This window comes from Rosa chinensis, chromosome 2, assembly GCF_002994745.2.
Source record: "Rosa chinensis cultivar Old Blush chromosome 2, RchiOBHm-V2, whole genome shotgun sequence".
Classification (NCBI taxonomy): Eukaryota; Viridiplantae; Streptophyta; class Magnoliopsida; order Rosales; family Rosaceae; genus Rosa; species Rosa chinensis.
In genome coordinates, this window is record NC_037089.1 from 63,966,418 (window position 1) to 63,984,718 (window position 18,301).

The following is an 18,301-nucleotide window of genomic DNA, read 5'->3' on the forward strand; positions in this document are numbered from 1 at the left end:
TTGACCTGTTCATTTAATTAGTCGATTCAAGGATGATTAATTGAAGCATATTTGATCAGTTTCAATGATTAGAAACGAGTTATGGAGGTTGCTCGTACTGCTTAGTGGGGTGTGGATGCTTGGATGGTGTTTGACATTTTTTGAATTAAGGGTAAAATAGAACTATAAAATTTTCAAAAAAGTTGAGAGGTCTAAATACTAATTGTGGAGGTATGGATAGAACCACTCAACCGACTTATAGATGCAATAAAAAAAAGGGTAAGAAATCTCGATCGAAGACAAAAGCATAAGGCTCTACTAGTAATGAGGTTACTCACTCTGTTCGGATTATTAAATGCAATGCGACTAATGAACCAAGTGAGATTGTTCTGTTAGAGATCGACCCCTACCAAATGTGGCAAATGACGGTAACGTCGATGTGCCTCCTGTGCTTATGGAACCACTTTTGTCTTCGCTGGTGAACGGGGATAGCGAGGTTCCTCCTACCACCTAGACACACAGGTTTAATGGATTGTCTTGTCATGATAGGGTTGAGAAAAAAAAAAAAAAAAAAGGAGCTAGTAAACATTGCTCTATTGATCATGTATACTGCAGAGAAACCATTGTCTCGGGCTGAGCTAGAGATTATGTTTGTTTCTGCTTTTCTGGAGAAGAGTGATGAAGCTTCAAATGATGATATGTAGGTTTAGCGACCGAGTTCTATCCGATGGCCTACAAAACCAATATGTGTTAAAAACATGCGAAACCTAAACGATAAGCCTCGCCAAAAGTTCTGCATGTACGTACACAGTACCTTGATATCTTTGATAGTTCTCAGCTTTGTAGTTGCAGGCTTGCAGAGTTGTAGTTATACACACACACACACACATTACCAACTCAATCAAATGATGTTTACAATGAGCCGTTTATGCTAGGGTTTATCGTACCTACATGAGCAGTAGCAGAATGCATGGGTCGTCCTTGTCTTCTGGCAAGTTCTATCTTTCTCTCTCCTATGTCTCACTCTTTGGGCACCATCCCAGAATCAACCAGGTAAAACCCCGGCTTCCATGATTCATCATACTTCATCCTCTCATTTACAGTTCCGTCATCTTTCAAAACGTTCGATCGGCAACTTCCCATAGTTTATTTGAAAACTGGCTTCTTTCTTTTTGGACACTCTTTTTTCTTGGCAAAATTTCGTTTTGGACACTTAACTGCCACTCTTTTATATCTCTTCTGCTTACACTGGAGATGCAAACGAAGAGTTTGACAGGGACGATACAACTTAGTGACCCTCATAAAACCATCTCTACTGCCTTCTAAGTTCTAAGGATGTCCGTATCGCACCATAAGCTAGAGATATTAACAAGTGATGATGAGGAAGAGGATAAGATTCAGCTCCAATATATGGAGCAGAAATCATGCATATGCCAGAGAAACATACGTATATGTTCAGAATCTTGTATCTACTCCTGTCCTTGTGTGGTTGGTTATTTGGTTCTTAAATTGTGCACTTACAAGTTACAAGTAGTGAAGGATGCAAAAATGATTTTTTTTTTTAAGAAAAGAAAATACATTAAAGAGAAGATTCTCTAGTGATCTTGTATATCATACCATCAAAAGCAACCAAAGGCATTATAGAAGAACGATAATTGGTAAACCAAATACAATTTTGCGAATATGACTTGCCTAAATTTGCAAAGGACACGGCAACCATATTTGCTTCACAAAAAACATATCAACTAGATGTTAAACATAATCAACTAGATGAGAGCTGAAATTCTTCATGAAATTTGAAGGGAAATAAATTTTCTAGAATGGTAGGTTTTAATTGAATTGTCATGTGTGAAAAATTCTTTTTAAGGTCGCAATTCTAGCTACTATTCCATTATGTGGCTTTGATCATAACACTTCATTTGAGAATATGAGGCTTTCTTTGCATGATTACTCAGTTCACATACATATAACATGACAATGAGCAACTAGGACAATAATTCTGTTTTTGCCATTTAAAGAGATGGATCAATAATGTACAATTGCAGTATTGTTTTTCTTTTGTCAAAAATTACTCTCCTTTTCTATTGATTTTTATCAGATAATATGAAATATCGGAAGAAACTACCAACATCTCAAATTCTGTTCTCATGGTTTAGTTTATGATTCAGTTAAACAAATAGAAAATTACATAGTAGCACATGACCAAATATGTAAACACAGAAAACTCACTTACTAAAAGATCTATACAAATAAGGGCATGAGTCCAGGCCCAAAAGCTAAATGATGCAAGCTTGATTCCCAGTTTTAATGGAAAATGACCAAAATGATTAAGTTTCACCACAATTTACGACACTGCCAGTATCCAATACCCAAAACCTAAACCGATCTAAACGCCAAAACAGACGCCTAAATGCCCAGCGGCCAATGCAGTAGCAGCTACGATTCCGTGCTCAGCTCGAATTTGGCTTCAATGGAGGTTGATAAGGTAAGCCCTTTTTCTTTCGTTGGTTGGATGTGAAGATTTGAGTTGTAATCTTTGAGTTGGGTTTGGTTTTCTGCTGCATTTGGTAGTTTCAGAGTGGAAATTTGCTTGATTTTGCTCTTTTTCTTTCGTGGGTACTTTCAATGGTGTCTAGAGAGCTGTTGAATTCATGTATTGGGTTGGTTTCGTGTAGTTGATTAGCTGTTATTTCCTCATTTGATTAGTACCAATGAAATTGATCACGAAACTAGGGTGCAGGTGGTAGCAGTATCATGCTTAATTTGGATGTTCAATGAGGCTCTTCTTTTCAATCTCTTGATAAACTAAAATTTTCGTTAAATGTATTTTGGTTTGGATAATTTGGATGTTATTAAGTTGGTTTAAGTACTGGTTTCAAGGTAATTTAGATGAGTTGAAGGATTTTTGATGGCCCAATTATGAAATGTTGTGGATGATGTTATGGTTATCAAAGCCTATGATATACTGCTACCACCAGTACCCCAAAGCCAAGAATTAGATGCACATCTTCCAACACCCTTGCTTGCTTGCTCCTTTAATCCATTTCAGCAAAAAAAAAATAAAAATTCCATTTTGTTTCCCTGCAATTACAATTCACAGACCATAAGGTATTGCTTGCTTCTTTATTCCATTTCAGCAATTTCTACTAGTTTCTCAACTTTAGCTTGATTGCTTGCTCATGGTTGAGGTTCTAATGAAAACCTTATTTGTTCAATACCTCTTTGTATAGAAACTATATCATTTTCTTGAATCTCTCTTTTCTCTTAGTGGCTTCTACTATCTTGGTTATATATAATTCCCACTCTTTACAAATTCTAGTTCTACGCATTCACATCATTATTAATGAGCAAGGCTGAGAAGGTTTTCTTGGTATAGGTGACTATGAGGAAAAGTGTCTGTACCTTAAATCCAAAAACCCATGTGTCTCCTAAGGCTATATTGATTATCTATACATCTTCTATTGCAGTTTTGGAACTTACCCCATTTTGGGTTATGGCTTTTTGTTGTTCTGGCTTCTGGTTTTGTTATATCAATGTTCTTATCTTGCTATATGTGAGACCTGAGATACACAAACATTGAAAACCTTGTTATGCATAATATGTTTCTTGTTTTGTTTACTAGTAATGCCAATTTCATATCTCAGCTACTTTGCTATTACCTTTAAAAATTCATTGTTTTGATGCTCTATATTATATGTATATGTTTCGTTTAGATTAGTGATATTATTAATCATATTTACTTACAATATGTAGCATTGTCTAATCATATTGCAAAGGTTATGAAACTAGACATCTTGGATCCGTTTCTTTTGTTGGAGATTTTATTTGAAACCAAACATGGAGCCTAAAATATGATTTTCACTTCTGTGGGATCATCTATTGTTTCATTATCCCATCACTCATAAAGTGTATGTGTGAAGTACATATTATTGTTATATGCTACTATGTGTGCAGTACATATTCTTCATGAATGTATTTGTGAAGTTTATTTGAAGTTTTGGTCTTTTGTTAATCAAAGGTGTTGACACCCAAATTTCCACGAGTTCAAATTTAATAAGTGACACGTGAAGAAGGAGAGTCATCAACCTCGTAACGAAGTTGGGCCTTTAAGCAAGCCTATTTCATGCCAAAAGAAAGCCTCCTAGTTAGAAAGAGATACAACAAGCCCAAACTCTCAAACTAACATGCCTCTTCAAAGCAGCCGACATGATTAATTACCACGCAATACACGTAAGCCCAAGCTACGTTTGGTACTTATACAGTAGGATGTGGTGTGGAAGGTAACGGATCCTGTGAGGCCTATCATTAAGATAAAGTTAGTCAATAATTTTGGACTTGGGAACCAAAATTCATGCTTGACGGACCAAATTCTTAATATGGGCTAGTGAGACGAATGCAAAGAAGGCCCAGCAAAAACCTAAAGCCCACTAGAGTCATTTCACCCAAAGTCCATTAGATTAGCCTATAGCCCAAAGCACATTGGAGTCATCTTCTTCTTGAACCAGAAACATGTTATATCAAAACTGCTACTGGGATTGTTGTTCCACCATTTCTGGTAAGAGCCCAGAATCTATGAAGGAGTCACCCAATTCATATCCTCGTAATCCTCCTTCAATTTCCAAGAACCCTTAAACTCTGTGATCACGATTCACAATAGCAGAAATTAGGGAATTACAATCCCCCAAAAATCACAGCAGCACAAATTATGGGAATGACCACCGTCCTAAACCTATGCCATCGCCCTCCAATCTCATAGCCTGAACAAATTTCCATAGCCCCTTTTACTAAATTAGTTTCATGGAGAAAACCAAGCAATTGGAAGCATATGAACCATCTCCTCAAAATTGAGAATGCTCTCTCAGAACCCCTGGTCCTTGGCACTGATCTTCTCCTCCCACATTCACTATAAAAAGCAAGTTCATTACTGTTGGAGGGAAAGCCAGAACGACCCAGAAACTTCAAGCAAGAGATCAAGCTTGATCTCTATAAAACCTTGTCAATACCCAAATAGCCTTATCCCACAACCCAAAACCATGCCACTGCTAGAATTTCCTCCTCACTAAACTCAAAGGCATCTAGCTCCCACACCATATCCACCTATAAGCTCCGTTGTTCTCGTGAAATTAACTCCAATCGCTGTTGTAATCATCTAATCCAATCGCTGATGTCATCATTCCAATTGCCGCTGTTATCACCCAGCTAGTCACAACAAAGTTGTTCTCAGGTCCAACCTTTGATCAATTTCGGGCCTAGTCTCGCTTAATTAAGAGGGCCCTGCTGCAAAAGATCCAAAACACGAAATTGCCCTCACAAAAGGTTCTGTAGTTTACTTTTGATATACATGAGGAGCAGATTCATGAATTTAGTATCACTGAGGTACTGTAGTTTACTTTGATATGATCAGCTACTGTCAATGATATGATCTCCTACTGAATTGATATGTTACTTTATAGTTTATGGTTTATATTAATGATATGATATTCAATGTTTTTGGTTCAAATTCTCCCTTAAATTCTTGTTTTTACCTTTTAACGAGTGCAGTAGCAGAACACGAGTACAAGGGCAATAGTAGGATTGGACGAGTATGAGTGCAGTAGCAGGATTGGGCGATAGGCCTGGGCTCGGGTCAGGCTGGGCCCAAAATTTGGTGAGACCGAGACCGAGCCTGAAACAATCGGTCCGGGCCGGTTTGGGCTTTTTCAAAAATGGAAATCGACCCAAACGGGCCGGTTCGGTCTTCGGGCCCAAATCCAGTTTCCCAGCTTTATGCAAAATACACACAAAATTGGGTGAGAGGCAGGGTTTGAACCCCCGACCTCCTACACGAAAGCCTTGCTCCCAACCACTGGAGCACGAGACGCTCTCAACATAATTTGTCCAAAGTTTATATTTATTTGATCCTAAGCGAGAGAAATGAACAAAACAAAACCTAGAAGTGCAGAACCCTCTTTCACTTTCTTCTCTCTCTCTTTTCTAGCCGTATTCTTCTTCTTCTTCTTCTTTTTGTCCCCCTTTTTTTCTTCCTCCCCAATCCTCATTAATCCATGATGCAGTTCTCTCTTTACCATATCTTCTTCTTCTTCTTCTTCTTTTTTCCCTCTTTTCTTCCTCCCCAATCCCCATTATGAAATTCTCTATTTACCATATCTTCTTCTTCTTCGGCGACTTCGATCTACTCCACTCCGAGATTCAAGCTCAAGAGGCCATCAAGAAAAGAGTTTTTGCAGATGAAGGAGTTTCTCTGCTTCACTGGTTCCCAAGGTAAGATTACTCAAAGCAACAACTTTCTCTGTGTTCCCATGTCCTATGCTCAAATTTTAATAGTTTGTTTCATACAGGTTCTGGGTTCTTCTGAAATTCTGTACATTTGAGTATAGAGAAGGAGGAGGAGGAGCTGGCTTGGGAGGAGAATCTCAAGAGGCTAAGATGGAGGAGAAATCGGTTCAGGTCGGTCTTTCGGTCCAGGAAAATATCAAGCCCGACACCGACCCGATAAACTGTAATTTGGGTCGAGCTTTGCACCGAACCGACATTTTCCAACACAAAACCGAACCGAGTCGGGTTTTTTTGCTTGGTTTGGGTCGGGTTCTGTGAGCTCCGGAAAAAAATATATCGAGCCTAGCAGAGATCGTACGAGAAATTATTCAACGGTCTCGATAAAGGTGAAGATGCTCGAGAAAATTTTCAGAAATTTTCATAAAGTGAGATCCTCGATTTAAGGATTGAACGGTAAAGTACACGACACGACGAGGTCGTGGAAATTTTCGGGGAATTTTCCAGTTACCCGAGCTATTTATAACGATTTTCTGAAGTTTTGAGATTTTGGAAATCATTTAAGAAAATAGAAAATAGGTGGTGAAATCCCAGCCATTGATTCACCCACCGCTTGATCCTAGCTGTCCATCCTTAATTAGATCAGTCTATATATCTAGGTGGTAGGTGCTGCTCTGTTGGGAGATCCAGAAGGATCGAGAGGCAGAGAGAGAGGACTAGAGCTCTCCGACCCGGAACGCGACCCGCGACTGGGTCCGACTGAAAACCGCTCCTCCGGCCACCGATCGCTGACGGACGACCACCATCTGCTTCATCTCCGCGTTGCCTACCTCCCTACATCCTCAGATCATCCATGCACCGACGATGAAGGGAGCAGCAACGACGGGAAGCCCCGAGCTTTCTCCGGCCACCTCTGCAACTTGCGGCGACCGATTAAGCTGCATTTGGTATGGAAACTCACCTCCTCGTCATGCTCAACACCCTAGTAAAATTAGTTTTTCGATTTAATCAAGTTTTGACAATTTCGTTTCTGGGTAGCCACGGCTCCGTCGTGTTCTTCGACACTGGAGACATTTCGGGCACTTCTGGGCTTAGTTTCCATCTCGAGTTCACCTGTAGACGAGGAATTAAGAGGCTTTCTGGGTTGTTGGCATCAAAATCTTCAGCTCAGCAACGTTCCAGTTCCGGCAAGAGGTTCTGTAAACCTGAGCTTGATCAGCGTAGAGTTTTGAAGGTATAATTTCAAACCTTGAATTGAAAGGCTGTTCTTGTGACGAATTCGAACTTGTGGGCTGAAGGGTTCTTGAATTATTTCCGTCTTGGTATTTTGGTTACTGTTGCCGGTTGGTTTTGGTTGATTTGTGTAGTTTTGGTGGTTTGACAATATGTTTGAACTGGGAGGACAGATTGAATGAATTGTTGTGCTGTGGTTAAGATTGAGATATCCTAGTTATAAGTTTGAATGCATAGGCAGAATGGGTTGTCGTGTATTTATTTGAATGGACTTGGATGATCAAGTTTATGTTTTGTTAGCATTGCCTTGGCTGTTGGTTGAACGATATTGTTGATGCATTTTTATTCAAGACTAGTATTTGGGATTAGTGTTGAAGTGAAATTATGTGGTGAAAGTGGCCTGAAGTAGTGTATGGGTGTCCTTAGTAATTCTGTCGAATTATTGTGCGACACAATCATTAAGTAAAGAAAAGAAATTAATGTGTATACATGTATTGGGTGGCCTTAGTAAATCGGGTGCACTCAATATATGTTTGGTGGATAACGTAACTTTAAGTGAAAGTTCGATAATCTAAGTTAATTATCGAACCTATCTCGATTGGTCAAACAATGGTCAAAGTTGGTCAATTCCTGGTCAAACCAGGAAAAGCTGGGGATGGACGATATATTAATCGTTGAGATTTCGTTTAACTGTTCAAAAGGTATTAACTAACGAAATGTCGGAATCTAGGACTCCAGTTACCCGAGGAACAGAAGGTTCGCAACTCTCGGAGTACGTGAGAGAACGCATCGGAGTCCAGGTAGGGATTCAGGACTCTCCTCGGTTGGTGATTTTCTTATATATTGTTATTAAATTATGCATGTTAGTTGGTATGGTTTGGTTATGTTCAAATGCAATGCATACTAACCAAACCCTGTGAGAAATGTGATGGCTTGAGAGCGAAGGGTGGCTCTGAATTCCTTGGGTTCGATCCCCAAAACCTCCGGAGGGTTAGTTACACCGGTCGGATGGTGAGCAATCGCAATGACGACCCGATCCGTGTGTATAGCTAGGTAGCGGACGCTCTCGCTACGCTTACCTGGTGATAAATTAAATTGAGGTAAGGTCGTGTAGTGGGTCTATGGGACCGGCCATCAGGTAAAACTTGGATTTGGCGCCATAGTTGTTTAAGCATCATGCATCAGTTTTCTAGTTGAAAAACATTCAAGTTTGTCGTTTCTTTTACACACTTGGTTTAAGCATGTTTTCATACTGAGGCCTCAATAATTTATTTATCGGTTTTCAAATCTAGTCGAGATAGAGTTCCTGTTGAGCAGCGAGGACGAAAGCTCACCCCTACAACAGTGTGGATGCAGGTACTGTGCACTGGTGACGGGACAGTAGCGAAAGGAGCTGGGTGTGTGGAAACAAGTTCGGTAATCGTCGTTTGAACCTTATTCTAAATTCTATTTCTCGAACTTCGTATTCCGAGACTTGTTAATAGTAGCCTTGTGTCAATGTTGGTTGAGTTCTCATTTCCTTGGAGTTGGTACCTCTTGTGTGAGAACTCATTTCAAGTTCTAGACTAATGAAATAAATTTTAGCAACTCAATTATTTTCACCTCAAAAATATTCGTAGCTTCCGCTGTGTTTCTACGAAAAGTTTTCAAACAAAATGCCTAGCGGTTCTCTAGAATGTAAACCGAGCGTTCGGTTTATGTTTTAGAGGCTCGCGGCACTGTGACGTGCTTAAGCTGGTGAGGTGCAGCTTGGGGCGTTACAGGTTCTCTTGTCCAGACGCCCAGCCCTATTAGGCGATGATGAGTGCAGTAGCAGAACACGAGTACGAAGGCAGTAGCAGAACTTGATGAGTATGAATGCAGCGAGTGCAGTAGCAGGATTGGACCAATGTAGTAGCAGGATTAGGCGATGACGAGTGTAGTAGCCGAACTAGACGAATATAAGCTCAACGAGTGCAGTAGCAGGATTAGGCGATGATGAGTGCAGTAGCAGAACTAGACGAATATAAGTTCAGTGAGTGCAGTAGCATGATTGGACGAGTGCAGTAGCAGAACTGGACGAGTATGAGTTCAACGAGTGCAGTAGTAGAATTGGACGAGCATGAGTGCAGCAAGTGCAGTAGCATGATTAGGCAATGACGAGTGCAATAGCAGAATGCAAGTCTAAGTGCAGTAGTAGAATTGGACGAGTATAAGTGCAGTAGCAGGATTAGACAAGTGCAAAAAAAAAAAAAAGTAACATAAATGGATTATTCTCAAAGAAAAAAAAGTAACATAAACTGATTATTCTAAAAAAAATTAATACATAAAGGCATTACTCTCATAAGAAGAAAAAAAGTAACACAAATAGATTATTCCAAAAAAAAAAAGTAACATAAAGGATTATTTTCATAAAAGAAAAGAAAAAAAGTAACATAAAAGGATTAGAAGTCAAAAGAAGTATAGTTAAGGAGAAAAAAAAAAGTAAATTAACTCATAACATGTGTCAAGTGGAGAGCAGATTGTCCTTATTTGTAAGATTTAATCATTTTAAAGAGATCAAAAGAAGTAGTTAAGAGTAAAAACGTAAATTAACTCATGACATGTGGCAAGTAGAGAGCATATTGTCCTTATTTGTAAGATTTAGTCCTTATATGTTTAATTCAATCTTTAAAGAATCTACTTGTTAAGTCATCTTTTGTCAATAATTTATAGGGGAAATGATCATTTACCCAATTTTAGGCACCAAATTGCCCACTTGCTCCACTAACAGTTTTTAACCCCATTTACCCAAAACACTCTAAGAGATTATTTCCCTAATACCTAATTAATTCTTTTTTTATTCTTTTTATTTTTTTGGGGGACTTTTTTGCCTCTCTTTGGTGCCCACTTGCTCCACTAACTGTTTTTAACCCCATTTACCCAAAACACTCTAAGAGATTATTTCTCTAATACCTAATTAATTCTTTTTTTATTCTTTTTATTTTTTTGGGGGACTTTTTTGCCTCTCTCTCTCTCTCTCTCTCTCTCTCTCGCCATCGCCGCGCCAAAACTCGTCGTTGTGCTCTTTGCGGCCAGGCTCGATGCCAAGCCGACAGTCCTCGTCGCTGAGAAGCTTGGCGAGGCCGGGTTGGACCTTCTGAAGGAATCGACGACCGCCAGTAGAATCGGGTACGTCTTCGATTTTCTTCTGAAGGAATAAACTTTTTATGACCCCCCAATAAACCTAATTATGTTGGTTAATGAATCTAGCAGCATTTTGTTGAAATGACCTGTAATAAATGAACCACAGTTAAGACATTATTGCGGGACAATAATCTGTCATTTGCCTCCCAATAGACCACCCCAAAAATCACCAGTTTCTATCATTGACAGATTATTGTACTTTAATAAACTCAAAACAACATAAGACTTATCAAAACTCTAATTTCAGTGATTAATTAACCACAGTTAAGAAATTATTGGGGGGCAATAATTTGTCTATTGCCCCCCAATAGACCACAATTTTGACGTCGTCCGAGACCTACAAGCGAAGCCCAGACTCGATTTCGGCTTGGAGCTTCGGAGCTTCCCGGACATCTGACAAACAAAACTGGCGAAGCCCACACCCCATTCCGGCGTGGAGAGTTTCTCGGACATCTGAGGAACAAAACCGGCGAAGCCCAGGTTGGGATAGTGGAGTTGGATGGTGTCATCCTCTGGTGGTCCGACAGTGGGACAGAGCGGCGGCGGTGGAGGCAGACATCGACGGTGGAGTGGTGGGCGTGGTGGCTTAGAGAGAGAGAGAGAGAGAGAGAGAGAGAGAGAGAGAGAGAGAGAGAGAGAAAGAGAGCCTGAGACGAGGTTAGAGAAAGAGAGAGAGAAATCGATGAGGGGGAGGAGAGAGAGAGAGATATGAGTATAATTTGTTAATTAAAATGAGGGCAATACTGTCAAACACTGTTAGATTGAGTAAATGAGGTTAAAAAACTCTTGGTGGAGTAAGTGAACAATTTTTAGACTAAAATTGGGTAAGTGGTCACGGCCCCTAATTTATATGTAATTTGTTATTAAACAAAAGGATTGGATAAGTATTATTTTCAATTCGATTGAATAACGAATATAGTTATGAGTCTAAAGTCAAGTTTAGAGACATCAGATGTGTAAATTCATATGTGGGGACATGAAGATGTCTGGAGCTTAAACATGAGGAGCTGGAAATTCTTCACTTAACGCTAATTGGTTGAAAATGCGCACTCATCAAAGGTGAGTGTAGTCCGGGCACCAGTGTAAAGAGAATCCCATTACAAGATTAGATTATACACTAATTAAGCCAAGAATATGACGAACTTCATCATATTATTATACATTATACTAAAGATGGATCCACTGTTTATCACTGTATATCACTGTTCATGTAACAGTGGAATGACGGTTTTGCCCCTAATGTTTAACTAAAATTACAATCTTTTTTTTTTTTTTCAATCTTGCCATATCTTTTCATTTTTTTTAAAAAAAAATTATTTTATTTATTATTATTTTTTTGTGAGAGAACAATTCTGTTTTGTATTTGTAAATTTCTACAAATGATACCTAAAGTAGATTTTTTTTAAAATCTTAAAAATGGAAGAGTTTCATTAATCATATTTCTGTAATTATAGTTCTCGCAAATGTGTAATCTGTTCAAACAGCTTATTAAAACTTACACTATAGAAACTTTTTTTCTAAAATTGTACTTCTCAAACTTATGTAACTATGATCAATTACATTTTTTATCAGAGTTACAAAAAGAATTGTTTAACGACTAAGCACTACATAAAAAATTGTTAACAACTAACAAATCCAATTCCCGCGGCATCGCGCGGTTGCCTTTACACTGGTGCCCGGACTACACTCTTTGCACTGGTGCCCGGACTACACTCACGTTTGATGAGTGCGCATTACAAGATTAGATTATACACTAATTAAGCCAAGAAAATGACGAACTTCATCATATATAGAACTACAACAGAAAAGCTCAAAAACTGACATTTCATCAACTTATTTTAACTAGATCTGCTTGGACAAAACAAGATTTTGAAAAAAGATTCACCGTACAAACATTAATCCCTATTTACCACAATGAACTATAAAAGTTACTAAACCTTATTTCCAATTACAACTAATTTATTGCAAGACTTTCCCATTTTGATATATGGCCTGAGGCCATCCATATATCTATCCTTACACGTACTCGGATCCTTTATTACATCAACGTATTGCTTGCAATTACATAAATATTCAGCCAACTACCATTTGAGTATTTGGTCTAGTAGTTAAGTTGAGACACATTGGTAGAGGTCAAAAGTTCGAACTCTCCTTCCCGTCTGATAATAATAACCACAAATATAAAGATTCCATTTCACATCAAGAAATCTGGAAACGAGACGGCATGAGCACCTTGAAAAGGACCATTTCCAGAGGACTGATGAATGCACAGAGTAAGATGGCATATTTAATGCATGAATTTCTAGGTGAAACTAATGTAAATGCACTCTTCTGGTAGAAATCTTGACTGACAAACCATGCATAGGCAGTCCAGATGTCCAGTACTTCTTAAAGCGAATGTGGCTTGGGCGGGGACAGTGATATGTATAGTAGTTGCTGAGAAGTAGAAACAACTTTGAATGAACTTCATTGACATTTATTCTACATGTACTTGCTAAAATTATAAGCAATTTTCCATAAAAGCATCTCACCATGGCCAGAAAAAGCAATAAGGTCTAGAAATCACACCTGAATTAAAGGGGTGTGTTGGACATTGCTATGATAGTCAAGAGTTATCCAAGATTCCACTTTCCAATTTGCCTTATCGAAGGCTAAAAATTGTGACAACAGTATACAAGTCACCTGGAGCTATTACAAGAAACTGCTTCTTAATATTAAAAGAGTGAAACAAAGAGCACACACAAACCAGGATTCCAATATGAACAAAATCTAAGACGTGGTAGAAATCATAAATGGCATGCTTACAGCGCAGAAGCATCCGGGCTTGGATTCTTGGCCACTGTAGAGAGCTACAACTGAGATCTTCACAAAGAATGTGAGTTCCTCCAAATCAACACAATATTGAACCATATATGACTTTTAATGTAAATGGAAAGCTCAATGAAGCCCAGATATCAGATTGACCAGCACCGTATCACCCGAACACTCCACAAAAAATTCAAAGAATGTATCCTAAGCTTCTAAACTTGCAAAACTTACTTCAACTAATCACATTATCATCAATTAGATCTCCTCCTTAAGTGCTGGGACACAGAGTATCCTTCAAAGAAATCCAAGACAGCAGTTTCCAAGTCCTCGACGGAATACTTGATGTAGTTTTCTGGATGCTTGCCACTCTCTATATGGCTCCTGAACCGGCCAAGAAAGGACCTATAAGCAGGGATCAACTTCTCCGAGATGGATATTCGCAGCTCCTCCCTAAGCTGGGAATCAGGTACCAACCAAGTAGCTTGAGTCCTATGAACCTCCTCAAAGATGGCATTAAAAGACTTGAACCTCTCTCTCAAAGCACTCTTTGAAACCCCAGAAGAGAAACTTCCACTCACATGTAACCCCTCATCTCGCAAACAATACAACACCTTCACCCAAGTAGCTCTCTGATAACTAGTGGCTGCCTGCCGGAACTTCCCTGTCATCTTCCTCAAGTAATCATCCCCGATCATTTCCCTAAGTTCGGGGGACCCTTTAATCTTCTGAACAATATAATGAACATTGTTCATCATAAACAAATGAGCTATGGAAGCATCCTTATAGTGCTTAGACTTGCCATCCAAATTAAATTGCAAAATCACAATAATCCAAATCAAATGCAAAGCCAAGGGGGTCTTCCCCTCCAATTCAGCAAACTCCATATCCGGCGTGGTGGGGTCACCGGAGTACCGCGACCCGGTGGATGGTTTCGACACAATAAGCTCATTCAAAGTCTGCTTATAATCAGAAATCAAAGCTATATAATTCATCACATACCGAGTCAAGGGGTGAATTGTACCGCCCGGTACCGGAACCCTCGACGGCTCACGAAGCACGGCGTTTTCAAACTCCGACAGAATCCCCCTCGCCGCCTCCGCCAGTCTCGATAAGATCTCGGCCGCCTGAATCCTAATGGACTCGGACGACTTGGATTCGAAAACAGCGTCAATATCGGGAACCAAGTCAAGCAAAGCGTCATGTAAGTCGAGAATCTTGAAGAGCTTCTCCGGCGAGCGGCGGCTGATGCTGATGGCCTCGGCGAAGTTGAAGAGCTGAATCGCCGGGCCCTTGACGGTCTCCATGAAGCAGGCGTCGTCGATGGCGGTGCCGATGCCCTGGAAGATTTGCTCGCAGAGCTTCTTCTCGCTGGCGAAGACGATCCTGATGCAGGCCTTGGCGGCGCGTATCCACCGTCGGATCTTGGCCTCGAGCTCCTCCCACTGAAGCCTCTGGACGTCGCCAATGCTGAGCTTCTCAATCCCTAGCCGCCGGAAGCTCGAATCCACCGCCGATTTCCTGACGCTGCCGTAGACCTGGATGCACTCCCTCAAGTAGCCGGCGGCGATCATCCGCTCGGCGATGTTGCGGAGGTCGATCACCGCATCGGAGGGGATGAGATCGAGCTCCCGGATGCTACTGGTGGACCTGTAGCTCGAGGTGTTGGACGAATCGCCGCGGCGGAGGAGCTCATCGGCGGAGGAGGACTTGGGAGTGGAGCCGCCGCCGTCGTCGTCGGCGGGGAAGTCGTCGACTTCGAATTCGGCGCTGTGGTCGTTGCCGTGATCGGTGGAGAAGCGGCGGCTGGAGGAGGAGGAGCCGGGATCGAAGCCGGAGGAGGTGAGGGAGTCGGGCTCGATGGGGGAGGTGTGGTTGAGGAGGATGTTACGGAACTCGTCTTCAAGCCTAGCCATGGCGATCTGGATAGCGGAGTTGAGCTTGGCCTGCTCGTCCTCGGAAGCAGCGGCGAGGGAGGCGGCGGACATGGAGCGTTGGATTTCATCGACGGCCTGCAAGTAGTGATCGACTTCGTCGCGGTGGCCTTCGAAAATCATACGCTCCCGGGCCTCCTCAGATGCGGTGGAGTCCCAGCGGAGAATGATCCTCTCCGCCGCGTCGAGCTCCGGCGGGGAGGACGGCGGTGAGGCTTCCATCGGAGGCTGAGGTAAGCTTGACTTTTTGGGTGTTGCAGTAGTGGAGATAATGATAGAGAGAACCTAAGAAGATTGGTCTTCAAAGGCAGCGCTTCGGGTCCAATTTTTATTTTTATTTTTTGGGTGAGTTTTAATTTTTTTTTGTTGGGTGTGGGATTGAACTTTGAAGAGGGGGGTTATAGAGGGGTTTGAGAGGGACTGTAGAAATGTGAAAGAACTGGAGACTACATGGAAATGGGGCGAGCTGATTTTCTAGTCAAGCTCCAATCCGGCGGAGATGAGCTATGTACGGTTAAAACAAACACTCGACTTCACTCAAGTGAAGTGAATCCTACTTGGACTATCCAATTTCATGGGAAATTTCTGAACCTACTTATTTTTACGCTCGTCCCAACATCCTCCATAGATGGTTAAATCTTAAAATTACTTTTTGGATGACAACGAAAATTACCTAAATTACTGCTCTAGAATATTTCGGTTTTGTGTGTGTGTGTTTTTTTTATAATAAATTTATAATCACATTTCCGACATGTGAAATATCAACAATATTCTAAATATACAGAAAAATCAGACTCTAAAATGTCATTTTGTATCAAATAGTGCACAAAAGTTGTTCTTATTGCTAGTTATGAATTAGCTACGGTTTTTTAGATATGATAGTTCAACAAAGTCAGCATATACTTCAACAAAGTTAACTTTTTTTATTTTTTTTTGAAAGGAATGTGGATTTCATTAACGCATGTCAAGATGACCATTACATATCATTCTACTGCCTTCAACTAGACAAATCAAGAAGCTGTAGTAAGAGAACTACTGTGATACATAGAAACAGACCATCTATATTCGAACTAACCGCTCACTTATTTAAAGTGAGCCTATAAACTATGGAGAATAATAAGACATATTAAATAAGCCCCTACCACACCTACCTATATTTTTCCTTTGCCCTTCAAGCTAGGGCTAAGAGATTTTTCCCAAAACAATCGTTGCCCGGTCCATAGAGAGGTTGGCTCTAACAGCAGGGTGAGGTGGGCTCCACAGTTGCCCACATTCTTGAAGATCTGAATTGGCTCGTTGAGGAAGAGCCCAAGCCTATCACACTTTCCTTTAAGAGCCCGAAGCACGGGCCCAACAGTTTGCCCGAGCCAGTTTGGGCCCAAAACACTAGGGCAGTAGCACCTCTGCCATAGTTCACCTCCAATTGTATAACGGTCCATAGCTTCGATGGCAGTAGCACCTCTAAAAGTCAAAACCTAGAAACCAACATGGTTCCAGGCCCAGATAGAGGCCCAATAAGCCCATTCAGCCCTAAGCCACGTTGAACTGCTGAAGGCCACTAGATTACCTTCTGGGGTACCAAAGCCGGAGCTCTCCCCATTGCGGATCCAATCCGAGTTCTCCCACCCCAGGCTGTTGTTCGGAGACGCAATAGAGCTGTCTGGGCAGGAGATAGAATAGATAGAAGTTGGTCGAGTCGGATCTCATAATAGAGGAGCAAACAACCCCGTCGTCTCCTCTGTCGAACTCACCCAAAACTGGACTTGGGTTGGGCACCCAGGACACCCAAACGTAGTTGTAGACAATTGCCCATTCCGGCAGCCAAGACAACCTACCCCCCGAGACCACCGAATCTGGAAATACCAAAAACCATGCTTTACCGCACCCTGAGAGCAGCGCAGTCACCAATCTTCATGCAAAACCATCGCCCTTTCGCGTCATGGTCCTCTTGATCCAAGGTTCCACCCGATTTGGATCATCACCATCACCCCCAATTCGATCAGAAGATCGAGAAAAGTAAGGAGGTTTATCCTTAAGGTAGAGAGGGACAGCCACCTCTGTTAGGACTAGAGAGAGACTTCTTGGTGGTTCAATGTGGCCGGAGCGGCTTAGATTCTCGCCACCGCATACAAGCCACGTTAGGGTGAGCACAAAGAGAAGCGCCGTTAGGGAGATATTAGGGTTTGCCATTTCACCCATAAATGTATTAACATAACAATAGTACTCTCACCACATAGTTTTCTGAATAAGTATTTATCGGGTTCTATAGTTTATTCTCTAAAATTCAAAAATTAAATTCTCTTTAATAATTATCTGAATGACTCAATAAGATTTTTTTTAAAATTAATGGTTAATTAAAAGAGTATCTTAAAATTTAGTTAATTTTCATTAATATTCAACATATATACAAATCATCAAACAAAGTTTTTCTTCTAAGGTCTTTAATTCTTTATTAGAGATTAGAGATGAGCATTTATAGACGATGGAAAAATTAAGAGTTTTGAAGGTTGGTACGTTGGTTCTTTGAGTTTGGTAATGCCAACACGACAAGGTTATGATAGGACGTTAACAAAAAGACGAGGTTATACTATACTTAAACCTAAGACAAGAAAGAGTGAAGGATTAATAAATGAATCATATTTCATGTTTTCTTTAAGACTTGAAAGTTTGAATGTTGACCATTCATTCAAAGTTTTGAAACGACTTATGAATCAATATTTACCCTCTTTACAATCTTGACGGCGCGTCCGACTGACTCTTCTTCGTCGTTTTGTCTACTTTTTATCGCAACGGGTTACCACAAATAAAAACATGCCTTATATGAATTTCAAACCCCTAGTAAAAACCAGAATTCAAAGGATCAACAATGGTCGTATAAGGGTCCCAGCAGCAAACATTTCCTTCCTAATAAT

General features: G+C 40.6%; 1 protein-coding gene across 1 annotated transcript; it reads right to left on the bottom strand.

Moving 5' to 3' along the window:
• Positions 1 to 12,657: 12,657 nt before the first annotated feature.
• LOC112186594 (exocyst complex component EXO70A1) lies at positions 12,658 to 15,798 on the bottom strand. Its single transcript, XM_024325059.2, has 2 exons — positions 13,219 to 15,798; positions 12,658 to 13,086 (listed from the first exon to the last, which is right to left on the bottom strand). Exon 1 carries the CDS (start codon positions 15,609 to 15,611, stop codon positions 13,710 to 13,712), a length of 1,902 nt encoding a protein of 633 aa, XP_024180827.1. The 5' UTR covers positions 15,612 to 15,798; the 3' UTR covers positions 12,658 to 13,086; positions 13,219 to 13,709.
• Positions 15,799 to 18,301: the final 2,503 nt, after the last annotated feature.

What these genes read in the sequence shown, in the direction of transcription:
- LOC112186594 (XM_024325059.2), bottom strand. Translation starts at nt 15,611, where the DNA reads ATGGAAGCCTCACCGCCGTCCTCCCCGCCGGAGCTCGACGCGGCGGAG.